Source organism: Myotis myotis, unplaced genomic scaffold (genome assembly GCF_014108235.1).
Source record: "Myotis myotis isolate mMyoMyo1 unplaced genomic scaffold, mMyoMyo1.p scaffold_m19_p_9, whole genome shotgun sequence".
NCBI lineage: Eukaryota > Metazoa > Chordata > Mammalia > Chiroptera > Vespertilionidae > Myotis > Myotis myotis.
The window spans coordinates 11880678-11894995 of record NW_023416401.1 but is presented as its reverse complement, the minus strand read 5'-3'; the positions used below and the strand labels follow the sequence as shown (position 1 = coordinate 11894995).

The following is a 14318-nucleotide window of genomic DNA, read 5'->3' as shown; positions in this document are numbered from 1 at the left end:
CGGTGCCCATCGGAGGGGCGTGACAGTCCTCACTGAGCAAGCGCGCGGGTTGGTCCCCGCCCCAGGCGGGCTTGGCGGCCTAGAGACGCAAACAGGTGAGGCTCGAGCCCTTCCACAAAGGAACGCAGCCTCCAGACCAGCGGGCGGGCGGCTCCTCACCCCTGTTCCGTTCCGTCCTCAGCAAAGGCCCCACTAACAGGAAAGTCGCACAGTCCCGCGGACACAGCGTCCTTGCCGCGGGTCCAAAGCGCCCGGGGCAGCTCCGCACTGACGCCGGAAGCTGGGCCCAGGACCGCAACGGAAGTCCCGCCTCCCCCCCGTCCTTCTCCGCCCCATCCGTCCTGGCTTGCTCTCCAGTCTCGGACACCCAGTACCGGGCCTAGTTCTGCTCTTTCACCACCATCGAAAGGAACGATAGACTGTTCGGGAGACCCATTTTTTTTTTTCAAGGGCGCTGCGACGATGCAAGAGGAAGTACAGAGCCCCCTGCCTTTGCTCGGTAAATGTTTCCCATTCCGCAGCACCATGGTGGAACCAAGTTTTATTGGGTAACTTCTTTGCTGCAACCCTCTCCACATTCCCTAGGGGTAACTCAGAAGTCATCTCCTAGATAGTTTCCTTGAAACACCCAATCTCTGAGGTCATTTTCTGCTTTGCTACTTGAATACTGACACTGCTATTAACCACCACCTCAGGTAGCGTCCCTCTTTTCCTGAATTAGCTACCCCAAAAGCTGACATGGTCGTTGCCCACCCTGCCTCTGCTCAGAGAGCGCTACCACAGGCCTTGCCTGTCACCTCCAGGGAAGCAATACTATATATATAGTATTTTGGGACACTTAGGACCACCTTCCTCACTGGGGGTCTCTACAGTACCTGTCTTCCTTAGATCCAAATGAACTATATACTTGACTGCAGAGGTGGTCATCTTATGCATTCTCTATGGAAATGACTAAATGAAAAAAATCCCGACATAATAGGACACCCTGGTTTACACATACGGAACCTTTCGACAAAACTGCACTGTCCTTGACTGGAGGCTCAGATGCTGCTAGAACACCCTGCGACACCCCTGCGCGGTGCTGCAGTCAGCCATTTGCAGCTATAACCCTTTCTGGTCCCTCGACTAGGGGCCCTATGCTTTTCCTCCCCACTGGCCTGGAGGTTGTTTTTGTCTTATTCACATTTGTTAAGTCTGTTTCTGTGTAAGGCCCCCTTGGTTGAAGGAAAAGAAACCTGCTCCTAGTTTCCCTTTCAGAGTTAGGAGCCTGTTTTTGACCAGATTAAAACACCACTGAAGGATTTTTAAGCAGAATCAGTAAAGGGATAGGACCTGCCCTAGCTGGTTTGGCTCAGTGGATAGAGGGTCCCGAGTTCAATTCTGGTCAAGGGCACCTAGCACGGTTGCAGGTTCGATCCCTGGTCCCTGGTCGAGGTGCATGCTTAAGGCAACCAAACGATGTGTCTCACATCCATGTTTCTCTCTTTGTCTCTCCCTTCCCTTCCACTCTCTCTCTAAAAAATCAATGGGAAAATATCCTTGGGTGAGGACTAACAACAACAACAAAAGGGATGGGACCTCAAAAGGAAGGGGCTGATTTGGAAAAGAAAAAGATGGAGTAGAGATGTAAAGAAAGCAGTATTAGAACTGAGACAAAAAGGGTAGGATTCCAAAACTTATCTTGATCATAAATACCCTTAGATGTTTGCCCATTCTGTGTCTACAGAATCGTTTCACAATATCTGACATATCATGACCAATCAGGAGCTAAGGAAATTTTAGCAAAAATGAATTCCATTTGGCATGACATCAAAATTTTATTATTGGTAATAACCTTTAAATCAATGAAAAAGTGACTTAGCCCTAGCTGGTTTGCTCAGTGGGTAGAGTGTTGGCCTGAGGACTGAAACGTCCCAGGTTCAATTCCAGCCAAGGGCACATGCTTGGGTTGCAGGCTTGGTCCCCAGTAGGGGGCGTGCAGGAGGCAGCCAGTCAATGATTTTTATCATTGATGTGTCTATCTCCCTCTCTCCCCTCCTCTCCAAAATCAATAAAAAAAAATATTTTTAAAAAGTGATTTATTTCACCACAAATATTTTACTTCAGAACATCTCTTTGGTTGAGGGACATCTAGAATCAAGTGTTAGTGACCTGAAAAAGATGTATATACATCACTTGGAGCAGACTTCTGAAACGGTGATTGACCAGTTTTACAGATGAAGCAAGCCAAAACTGAGGTCTTAGGAAGTTTAAGTCATCTGATAAGGTTCTGCTTGGCAAACTCAAAATATCCCTCCTCCTCCTTTTACTCAAATCTATTGCTTTTTCTCGACATTTTATGAGTATGTACAACGCACAAGTGATTACATATAACTAAAGAGCACAGATCACCTTGCCCACTCTATATAAAGCAGGGATTTAAAAAAAATACTTTTAAGCCATGTTTTTTGAAAACTTAGGGTTTTATGGACGTGCCTTAGGAAGCTTGACAAGAGTAAGGAGGAGGCTGAACAACGGGCCTTTGGATCCCATCCCTGCTTCAATTAAAAATAAAAAGATCTGCTTTCATCTGTTTTAGATAATGGAGCATTACAGTTTTATATTATTACTCCTTTGAAAACTTAGTTCTGCTATTAGCAATCCAAGTTTGAAACCATTTAAGAATTAGGGTATAACCCTAGCTGGTTTGGCTCAGTGGATAGAGCTTAAGTCTGCAGACTGAAGGGTCCTGGGTTTGGTTCTGGTCAAGGGCACATGCCAGGGTTGCGAGCTTGATTCCCAGTATGGGGCATGCAGGAGGCAGCCGATCAATGATTTTCTCATCATTGATGTTTCTATCTCTCCCTTTCTCTCTGAAATCAATAAAAATATACATATTTTTAAAGTATTAGGTTATAAATTTGGTAAGTATTTATAGAGACCTAGTTGGGTGGCTGGGGTGGAGCATCGTCCTGTAAACCAAAAGGTTGTGGGTTCGATCCTCAGCCAAGGCATGTGGAGAGGCAACGAACTGATGTCTCTCTCACACTTCCACTAAAACTAATGAACGTTTCCTAGAGCAAGGGTTAAAACAATTAAAACATTTATAGACTGGAGCCAAGCTCCTTCATGACGGGTCAGAGGCAAACAGATGCAGGGTCAGAATACATAGCACCATAAATTGAACATAAAAGTTGCTCATGAGTCTTCTTGATGTATGTCATCAATTCACTGAAGAAACTGAACTGGATACTTGGAGGCCAGAATGATCAAGAATTGAATTGGGATATTTGGAGGCCAGAATGATCAGATTGTTAATTCTGAGAATGAGTGAGGAGGATGTGGGCAGGCAAGCAGGGCACTTAAATTACTGCCTACTAAAAAGATACTATGGCTACTAAATCACAACTGTCCTGGGAAAACCAGGGTTAACCTGTGAAAGCTTGCAGATCTCCCCTCAGGCACATTACAGTTAGAAATGTATATGTGGCTTCCAGAGATGAAATACCTTGATACTCAGGGCTTCACTTTCCCAGAACTGCTTTGCTATAGAATACGCTGATCCTGCCCTGCTGTGCCTGCTCCCTAATGGGAGTTTGCACTTTTGCAGTATCTGACACTAAATGAGCATGGTGTGGTGCAATGTCTAACATGAAAATGGCATCAGGACACTCTCTTTTCTTTTTAAAATTCTGTATGGCTCATAGCTGTTGGAGAAATGGGAGTACCCTCAATTAACTGCTTCTTTTGAATCTGGTCAGTGGCTTACACTCAGTCAGACTCATGCATGAGCTCTTTGTAAGGTCAAGAGAACATTGCCTTTTAGTGCCGAATATGTTACCACATGAACTAAGTAATCAACTGTGAATCCCTGGTACTTTTCTTTGGTTCTTCTACAAGCCTGGGGCCCAGAGATAATCCATCTGTAACTCAGGGACGGCCAATAGGCATCCAATACTTGCTCCAGTTTTAGAAGTAAATTAAGTCATAGGAAAGTCGCTCGAGTCTTCTTGATGTCAATTCAATTCACTGAAGAAAAAAATGGCATGGCTAGTGTGGCTCAGTGGTTGAGCATTGACCTATGAACCGGGAGGACAAAGTTTTGATTCCTGGTCAGGGCACATGCCCCGGTTGCAAGCTTAATCCCCAATAGGGGGCATGCAGGAGGCAGCCGATCAATGATTCTCTCTCATTGATGTTTCTATCTCTCCTCTCCCTCTCCCTTCCTCTCTGAAATCAGTAAAAATATATATTTTTAAAAAGTGGATTGTAAATGTTTACTTTCATTAAAACTGTGCTTAGTGATTTTACAGAAAACATACATAAGAAGTGTTACACACAAAATGAGATTAATTTCATTAGCACCTGACAGGTATACACTAAGGTAAAAAAACACATGCTTGACTTAGAAATTTTACTTTATTTACAAATGTTGTGCTATAAACAAAGATGCAATTCTACCCCTTTTAAATATTATAACCCATAATTTCTAGAAAAAACATTTACATAGTTTTATTCCTTCTGCATAAAACTGTATTATGGGATGAGTAAAATACAGAATGGTCTAAAACAAAACTTATCCAGCATGAATGCCCTAGTGACAGATGGAAATAAGAATTAAGACTCACACTCCTTAATGCAGAGGTCCTCAAACTTTTTAAACAGGGGGCCAGTTCACTGTCCCTCAGACATTCCACACATGGGCACTGCGGGCCGGGGACAGTCGGCTGCTAAGCAGGACAGGCAGCGGTGGCAAAAACACCCAGCGGGCCGGATAAGTGTTTTCGGCGGGCCGCATGTGGCCCGCGGGCCATAGTTTGAGGACTCCTGCCTTAATGTATTCCTCCAAGAAATGGAAACACGGTACTTTTGGAACAGGTAAATGCTTCTTACGTAGATAAGTCTTACATAGTATAGTTTATAATTGTGATTGTTTAGGCTTGCCCTTAGAGGCTAATATTTATGCTGATTTCAAAAAATAAGTCACCATTGTAAAAAGGGTCTATACTTTTCCACCAATAAAATATGTAGATACTAATCTGTTCTCATCATTCAGACCAATTACTAAAATAAGAAATGCATGAAAATAATTTAAAACAAAAACACAATCGCTATGTGACTTACAAAATTATAATTCTCCCTAAAGTCAGACCGTATTGCTCCTCGATAGTTACTATGAATTTGAATTTTTCATAGCCAAGACAATATAGACAAAATATTTAACCAGAGTTCAAAATAAAATCATCCCAATTATCTATCACTTTATATGTAGTAATTAGTTTTTAAATCCTTTAAGTTTTATCTAGGAGGATAATCACTCTCTGAGCATAACTAAGTCACAATGAACTTCAAAAGTTAAAAAAAAATCATCCCTGAGAAGTGAGAGAAGAAGCTCTAAAAACACAGAAGTGACAGTCTTGCACCCTTTGAACAATCTTAACCATAGCACAAACTTTTATTAACAGTCATCAATCAAATGTATTCCAATCCTGGATAGTTACTACCTCTGATGATCTGATCTTTTTATAATGAAACTATAAGTGCAGCATTTAAAAAAATCAGATAAATAGGGACTCTGGTTTTATTATCATGTTTACATTTTTTGTCAAGGCCAGGGACAGCCAGCTAAGGTATGTAGATTCCAATAAAGACGAAGTAATAACTTCCGCTGACATCTCTTCTTCTGAATCTCCATTTCCCCCATTGATCTTCACCCAAATAGTAAAAGCAATACAATTGCAATTGAGTTTACTATTATCAATGGCACTGCAAAAGAAAAAAAAGTTTGTTATTATAAAGAAAATATCAGGAAAAAAACGAAGTTATAGTTACTAGCATCCAAGAAGGTCAGTAATACCTAACAATATGTCATCATAATCATATTACAAATACTTATAACAGGAACATTCAAACATGCACTGGATCATAAACTCCAAAACTTAACTTAAAGAGGGCTTGTGTGATGGGGGTAAGAGTCACACTGATACAAGTAGATTAATATGAAAACATCTGTGGATGATGCTAGTGTAGCTCTGGGAACACAGAAGCACACTGAACTTAGGCAGAAATAGACCCATATGGCTACCAGTGATATTTGACATTAGAAATATGTACAAAGATGATGCCGTAGTTTCATCACCAAAGTAAGAACTTATCATTATATTCAAAGTTGTGATTAAAGCAGCTAAAAAAAGGAGGAAGACAGACAGAGAGACCCTAGTTTTAATGGTTTTCAATAAAAGGTTTTGAACTCTTCTTTATTGAGGTATTCCAAAATATTTACTAAAAGAATAGCAAATGTGGAATCCTTATTTTTCTCCTGAAAGCCTGATGGGACTCTAGATGACTTTACCACTTGGAAGCAACAGAATTTCCAAAAATATCATTGCCTTTCAACTCTCAGGTAACATACAAACAGGTTACACCACTGAGCATTCAATTTGCACCAACTGGCTTAGAAATAAGAGGCAAAGAAACCAGTAACTTTTAAGCAATAAAGCCAGGTTAATGAGAAAAAAATTTCCTGCTACAAAGGTGGTATGTGATAGTATTCACACCCAGAAGTTTGCTACTTAAATCAAACCACAAAATTAAAACTTAAGAGTGTTCTACTAGTTTTTCTTCTTACCTCTCATTACGGTTCTTACAGATCGAATAAGGTTCATTAGCTGAGATTTAATTCCTGGCTCCTCTCCGAATCCACCAATTCCCTGGTCTGTTCCCCAGCCAACTGTATAATATAAAAACGATTAGCAGTGTTAAAAAATGTATTATGCCCTTGCCTTGCTCCTTCATTAGTCATTTTCTAAAAGATTATTTGAGCCTTTCTTAAAGGCATAAAATATAAAGTCATATGACTTAAAAACACTACTAAGGGAAATGCTTTACAGTATTTTTTTCTTTTGATAAGCAACAAAAACTCATTTCATTTCCACTGTGGTGTTATACATTATACTATAGTCTAATAAATTATTCCATTGGTAAAGATGAACACTGTAACACCCTGATTGATTTTTTTTTTTACTCCTTTTTAAAACTAACAAGATATTTTTCAAGTCAGAACTGAAAAAGCAGTGTCAAATTGAAAAATTAATTAGATCAATTCAGAATTTATGAAGCCCAACATTATTATTGGTATAACAACACTGTACCAGTAACGGAGATTCACCATCTACATTACATAGGGGAAATTTTAACCTAAACCTCGTTACAGCCTGGTCAGGCCTTCAGAGCATGCCCTATCATGCCAGCAGGGGCACATCTCTTTTTTTTTTCTTTCCCCTTGATCATTCTTCATTTCTCAGATTTGAGGTGAGGAATTTAGCTCACTATCCCACTTACTTTCTGTAAATGAATCTTTCACCTTTTTCTACATCATTTCCCTGATATTATAAATCATTTTTTCTTTACCTGCTAGTTCCTTTTTTATTGCCTGACACATTCTCCTGAAGACTTACGTGTCCTCATTTCTACAATGTGTCGTTCTCTTGTCCTCATTTCAGGTTCACCCATCATATCTCATAACTCCAGTTTTTAAAAATCTCAAATGACTTAATTCCTGACATGTTAACCCTTAAACTTGACAGAGAACAAGTCTTTATTTTATACATGATATCAATATCATGAAACAAGATTTCACTTTGCTTAATGATTCTTTGTTTTCGCAGCCCCAGCTGACTAATATAGTTTCATGTTTCTTTTGTATTACTCATAATTAGTACTGGATATAATAAATACTTGTCTGATATTTTTTTAAAATGTGTGGTTTAAAAAAAAAGTTTTACTGAGATACAATCACCTAACATCCAGTTCACACATTTCAAATGCACGATTCAGTGGTTTAAATATGTTCAGAGTTGTTCAACACTCAACTTTAGAACATTTTTATCACCCCCAAAAGAAGCCCTGTACCCATTAGCAACCACTTCCCATCCCCTCAGACCCCTCTAGCATTAAGCAACCACTAATCTGCTTTCTGTTTCTATATAGTTGCCTATCCCCGACATTTCATATAAATGAAATCATGATATGCAGTCTTTTATGACTAACTTCTTTCACTTAGCATAATGATCTCAAGGTTCAGCCATGTCGCATATGTCAATATTTCATTCCTTTTTATTAACAAATAATATTACATAGTGTGGATACACCACATATGATAGTCATCTATTTATCAGTTGGTAGACATTTGGACTGTTTCCACTTTTTAGCTATTATAAATAACTAGAGGCCCTGTGCACAAATTCGTCCACGGGTGGGGTCCTGAGGAAGGGTGAGTGAGGGGGGCCAGGACGTGTTGACGGTGGGATGCCCTTGCCGGTCTGGGATCCGGATCCAGCCGGCCGGTGGCGCTGGTCCATCAGTACCTGACCTGTTCTCTGGAGATTAGACCTGCAGGACTACTTAGGGAGTGAGTGGTTGTTGCCAGGGTGGTGGGCCACCGGGATGGGTCAGTCAGCTGAGCAGCGCTCCTGCTGTGGAAGCACACTGACCACCAGGGGGCAGCTCCTGCATTGAGTGTCTGCCCGCTGGTGGTCAGTGCGCATCAGAGCGACTGATTCAACAGTCATTCCGGTCGTTAAGGATCACTTAGGCATATATAAATATATATATATATATATATGCTGCTATGAACATTCATGTTCTTCTATGTAGATCAGCGGTTCTCAACCTGTGGGTCGCGACCCCTTTGGGGGTCGACCAACCCTTTCACAGGGGTCGCCTAAGACCATCAGAAAAAACATATATAATTACATATTGTTTTTGTGATTAATCATTATGCTTTAATTATGTTCAATTTGTAACCATGAAAATACATCCTGCATATCAGATATTTACATTACGATTCATAACAGTAGCAACATTACAGTTATGAAGTAGCAACGAAAATAATTTTATGGTTGGAGGTCACCACAACATGAGGAACTGTATTAAAGGGTCGCGGCGTTAGGAAGGTTGAGAACCACTGATGTAGATGTTTGTTTTCAATACTGGCTACACCTAAAAGTGGAATCACTGGATCACACAGTAACTACTAATGTTTAACATTTTGAGGAACTGCCAGACTGTTTTATAAAGCTGCTGCTCCACATTATATTCCCACCAACAATGTATAAATGGTTACAATTTCTCACCGCCTCACCAACACATTACTGTCTTTTTTATTATAGTCATCCTAATTGGTGTAAAGCATATTTCATTATGGTTTTGATTTGTATTTCTCTAGTGATTAATAACGTTGGCCATCAGATAACCTGTCCAATTTTTTAAATTGTTTACCCTTTATTATTGAGTTGTAATAGTTCTCTACACACTCTGAATAGCAGTCATATATCATATATATGATTTGTAAATATTTTCTCTCATTCTGTGGTTGTCTTTTTATACTCTTGATGGTGTCCTTAAAAGGCACAAAAGTTCTTAATTTTGATGAAGCCCAATTTATGTATTTTTCCTTTGGTTCTTCTACTTTTAGTGTTGTATATCTAGGAAAGCTTGGTCTAATTTAGGGGTGGGGACCTTTTTTCTGCCAAGGGCCATTTGGATATTTATAACATTGTTCATGGCCATTCAAATTTATCAACTTAATTTTGCTGTATTTGGTCAAACATTTAATTAACTCACCCCTAATGCCTTGGCAGGGCCAGACCAAATGATTCCCCACGTTCCCCACCCCTGGTCTAATCCAAAGTCACAAAGCTTAAGCCTATATTTTCTTCCAAGAGTTGTATAGCTTTAGGTTTCACTGCTTAGAAGTCTATGGTTTTGAATTAATTTTTGTGTTTGGTATGAAGCACAGTTCAACTTCATTCTTTTTCCTATGGGTATGCAGTTGTTCCAGCACCAGTTGTTGGAAGACTATTCTTTACCCATTGAATTGTTTTGGCTTCCCTATCAAAAACCAATTGACCATAACATAAGGATTTATTTTTGGACTCTCAAGACTGCTCCATTGGTCTACATGTCGATCCGATGCCAATACCACAATGTTTTGAGTGCTATGGCTCTGTAGTAAATTTTAAAATCTCAAAGTGTGAGTCATCTAACTTTGCTCTTCTTTTTCAAGATTTTTTTGGGGGCTATTCTTGGTCCCTTTCCTTTTCTTTAGAATTCACTTGTCAGTTTCTGCAAAAAAAAAAAAGCCAACTAGGATTTTGATAAACATTGCATTATATCTGTAAATCAATATTATTGTTTGGTATCATCTTAGCAACATTAACTCTTCTGATCCATGAGCAGAGGATGTTTTTATTTTAATTATCTTTAAAAATATTTATTTTTTAATTCTATTCAATACCTTGTAGTTTTCATAGCATATGACTCACACTTTTGTTAAATTTATTCCTAAGTACTTTATTCTTTTTGAAATTATAAACAAAACTGTGTAATTTTTTTATTATTCATTGTTCATGTATAGGAAAAGAATTGATTTTTGTTACAGATCTGTGTCTTATAACCTTACTGAACTCATTTATTAGTTTTAATAGTTTTAGTTACTCCTTAGAATTTTCTATATAAGATTGTCATTTACAAACAAGAGATAGTTTTACTTTTTTCAATCTCACAATCTGGATATCTTTCTTTTTTACTCATCTAATTGCCCTGGCTAGAATCTCCAGTACAATGTTAGAAGTGACAAGAAAGGGCATCTTTTCTTATTCCTAATTGGGGAAAGCACTCAGTTTTTCATCATTATATATAACTAGAGGCCTGATGTACAAAATTCTTGCAAGGGGCTCAGCCCTCGCAGCCCCGGCTTCCTCCGGAAGGTCGTCTGGATGGTCATTCTGCTGTTTGGTCTAATTAGCATGTAGGCTCTTTATTATAGAGGATGATGTTACCTGGGGTGTGGGAGGTGTGAGGGGGGTGTTTCTAGATGTTCTTTATCAAATTGAGGAAGTTCCCTTCCATTCCTAGTTTACTGGAAGAGATTCAAGGACTGTACTGGTCACCAATTCCCTTTGTACTCTTCTTTGCCTGAGCAATTTCATCTTTCCATATGGCTTCATTTATCATCTGTGGCTGAGAAACTCAATGTTCACTGTGGCTCTTGCTTTGTTTTTTGGATTTAAGTCCAACCCACTACTACTTCACATCCCTACTGTATATCTCACAGACAGAATCTCAAACTCAGCATGTCCTAGACTTACTTCATTCTCTTCCCCTTATCCACCACTACCACCCCAACTTTCCTCCAGGACTCTGTAACTCCGTAAAGGTACAACCATTCACTGGGTTGCTTAAGCCTGAAAACCGAGAGAGATCTTTGACCTTTTCCTTTCTTCCTTATTTCCAACGTCCAAACAATACATTTTGCCTTTTCTACCTTCAAAGTATCTCCTGATTTGTAACAGTTTCCTAGGGCGACCATAGCAGAGCAGTACACACTGGGTGGCTCAACACAAAGGAAATTTATTTTCTCACATTCTGGAGTCTAGACGTCCGAGATCAAGGTGTTTGTAGAATTGGTTCCTTCTGGAGATTCTGAGACACAATCTCCTCCCCGACTGTCTCCCAGCTTCCCACCGTTACGGTAAACCTCGGCACTGCTTGGCCTGGAGCTGACTCACTCGCCTCTGCCTCTGTTGTCGCATGGCCTTCTCCCTCAGTGTGTCTGAGTGCCTCTGTATCGCTTTCTCCTTACATGGACACCTCACTGGGTCCAGAGCCCATCCTAATCCAGTGTGACTTCATCTTAACTTAATAACACCTCCAGAGACTCTATTTTCAAATCAGGTCACATCCACAGGTACCAAGGGTTAGGACTTTATCTTTTGAGGAGGGGGAGGGCGCGCACAATTATACCCACAACATGATCCCTTCTACTTTTCTGTATGTATAGTGGTGAAAAGATAGCCTTTTGAGTCAGATTGCCTATGTTTGAATCCTAGGTCTGCCACTTTCTAGCTGCGTGATCTTAGAAAGGTTACCTACTCTCTCATCTGAAAAGTGGGGATGAAAACTATCGCATAAGGTTGCTGTCGGGGTTGCACAAATTAATATATGTAAAGCGCCTGATACAGACCTGGGTGCACGGTGTTAAGTGTTAGTTGTTATTATTCTTGTTAGTATATCCACCATTTCTACTTGTCCACTCTCGACCCTTCCAACCTGTTCTCCGAACTATAGCACATTACACACATGTGGTCAAGTCACTGCCCTGCTTAAGACCTTGCTTCCACCTGCCCCCGAGTTTTCACACCCCCTCAAGTTCTCCCAGCCCCTCACCTGCACCTCGTTAATGTTTACTCACTTATCAGATTTGGGGTTAGAGTTAGACACTTCCTCCCAGAAGCTTTCACAGATCCACAGGGTAACATGTCACTGCCCTTCTCTTCCATAATATTCTGCATCTGTGTTATTGTGACTTGTTCAGTTTCATTTAGATTAACTTCCACTAGAAGGTCAGGATAACTGCTGTACCCTCATCAGCTCTTGCTACGTGGGCCTGGCACATAATTTGTGCTCAGTAACTTTATTCTGACGGAATAAACCTAACGATCTTGTTCATGGGTTTGAGTGTCAATGATTCACACAGATGCAGCCGGCACGCTGTGGCACATGGTGCACGGAGCGCAGTACCCTGCCTCCATGTGCCTCCTAAGGCAGGCAGCAACCTGCTTGCCTAGGATGAGGGGGATGGAGGGGGGGGGATGGGGGTGCTGGACTGTGAGGTCCCGGTGGGCATAACCTGTGTCTTCATTTCTGTATGATTCCAGTACAGATACCCAAAGCTATGCGCTGGATAAACTTTCTTGGAACGTGGGTGGCTGGATGCCGTGCTAATACCATCACGTCCCCTTTCCTCGTAGCCCCAAAGCCCGCGAACCCCCACGGCCTCCAGCAGTTCGTTCACCCAGTCACCTGTGCTCCGAAGGGGCCACGCCCTTCCGTCTTTCACGGGGACTCAGACACCGGGTTTTCCACCGTCGGCGGTCACAGAGCAGTGCATTAAGTGACTAACCGAGAGGAATCGCGGGCGGGGCGTCCCTGGCTCATCGCAGGGTCCCCCGCATTCCCACCCCCAGGACCCGCACGCAGCGGGCGTCCGTGGAACAACCTTCACCCCGCTGGAGAGATGCAAATGGCTCGGCTTCCCCCACCCCCGCAGGAAGGGCCCCAACAGCGGGCCCCTGGCCGCCTCCTGTCCCGCCCCAGGCTGTCCCCTCGCGCGGCGGTCTCGGGTCCGCGCCCCCCGGGCAGTGCCGCCGCCACCACAGCCCGACCCCACGGCCCACTCACTGTTCTTGAGGAATCGCTCCTCGTGCAGCACCGCGATGGCGTTGACGCAGAGCAGGGCCGCCTGCAGCAGCGAGTACAGGGTGAAGGCCATGATCGATGGGAACCACCCCGAAGCCCAGCAGATTCGTCCGCGGCCGCCGCAGGGAACGTGGCGCTGCCGCAGCCGGCGCTCTCCTACGGCGGCTGACGAGGCCCAAAACGCCCTCTCTGAGAAGCTCCGCCCCTAACTGGCTAAGTCCCACCCCCAACTGGATAAGCCCCGCCCCCACGCTTACGTCAGCAAGGCCTGCTGCTTAGCTGTCCAGACCTTTACTGTCCAATGCAAAAGCCACGTGTGGCTGTGGAACGCTTGAAATGGGTTGGTCCGAATTGTGGGGCTGTAAGTGTAAAATACACATGGGATTTCAAAGATTAGGGACGAAGACAAGAACGTAAAAGTCTTTGAATAATTTAAAAATGTTGATTACATGTGAAATATTTTGAATATATTAGGTAAATAAATTAACATTAACTTTATTTCTACTTTTTAAAAAATGTGGCTGTGTGGACATTGAGAATGACATGTGAGCTTGAATTATATTTCTATTGGATAGTGCTGCACTAGATACTGCCAAGAGCTATATGCGATGCTAAAATACCTATTTTACAGATGAAGAAATGGAGGCTTTGGCAAATAACTTCTTTAATTAAAATAAAATAACACGTCTTAAAGTTACTCAGTGAGAAACATTCTCTGTTTGATCAAATTCTAGTCAGGCTGCTCTGAGCCCTCTACTAGGCCTCAACCTTGGCATATAAAAACTAAAGATTCTCAACACATGATTTCATCCAATCGCTTACCCCCACATTAAAAGACTTAAAAAACAAAAACATTAACACAGTTTCTAACAGCTCAAGACCTTATTCCTAGGATGACCCCTTAAAGTGCTTGCCTGGGGGAGTTTAAGTCTGCCAAAAAATTCCCTTAGTTCTAGCCAACAGCTGCAAATAGGCCCCTGGCCCACCCAGTATTACAGCACTTACCTAAAGGGCTTACAATTGTGAGTCCTTCCTTTGTCCCTTTGAGATGTAGATGAATCTCCCACAATTCAAGAGTG

The 14318-nt window shown here is 41.7% G+C and overlaps 2 protein-coding genes across 3 annotated transcripts in view; both read right to left on the bottom strand.

The window, feature by feature from the left end:
• Nucleotides 1–287, bottom strand: part of HDHD2 (haloacid dehalogenase like hydrolase domain containing 2) — a 33444-nt gene extending 33157 nt beyond the window's left edge. For both annotated transcript variants that reach the window (XM_036322055.1, XM_036322057.1), the window contains exon 1: nt 160–287. The gene's annotated coding sequence lies outside the window, so the exon portion shown is untranslated. The remainder of the gene's footprint in view (nt 1–159) is intronic.
• Nucleotides 288–4379: 4092 nt separating this feature from the next.
• Nucleotides 4380–13414, bottom strand: IER3IP1 (immediate early response 3 interacting protein 1). The gene is made up of 3 exons (XM_036322058.1): nt 13222–13414; nt 6608–6709; nt 4380–5745 (listed from the first exon to the last, which is right to left on the bottom strand). The coding sequence occupies exons 1-3, from the start codon at nt 13310–13312 to the stop codon at nt 5690–5692; spliced, it is 249 nt and encodes an 82-aa protein (XP_036177951.1). The 5' UTR covers nt 13313–13414; the 3' UTR covers nt 4380–5689.
• Nucleotides 13415–14318: the final 904 nt, after the last annotated feature.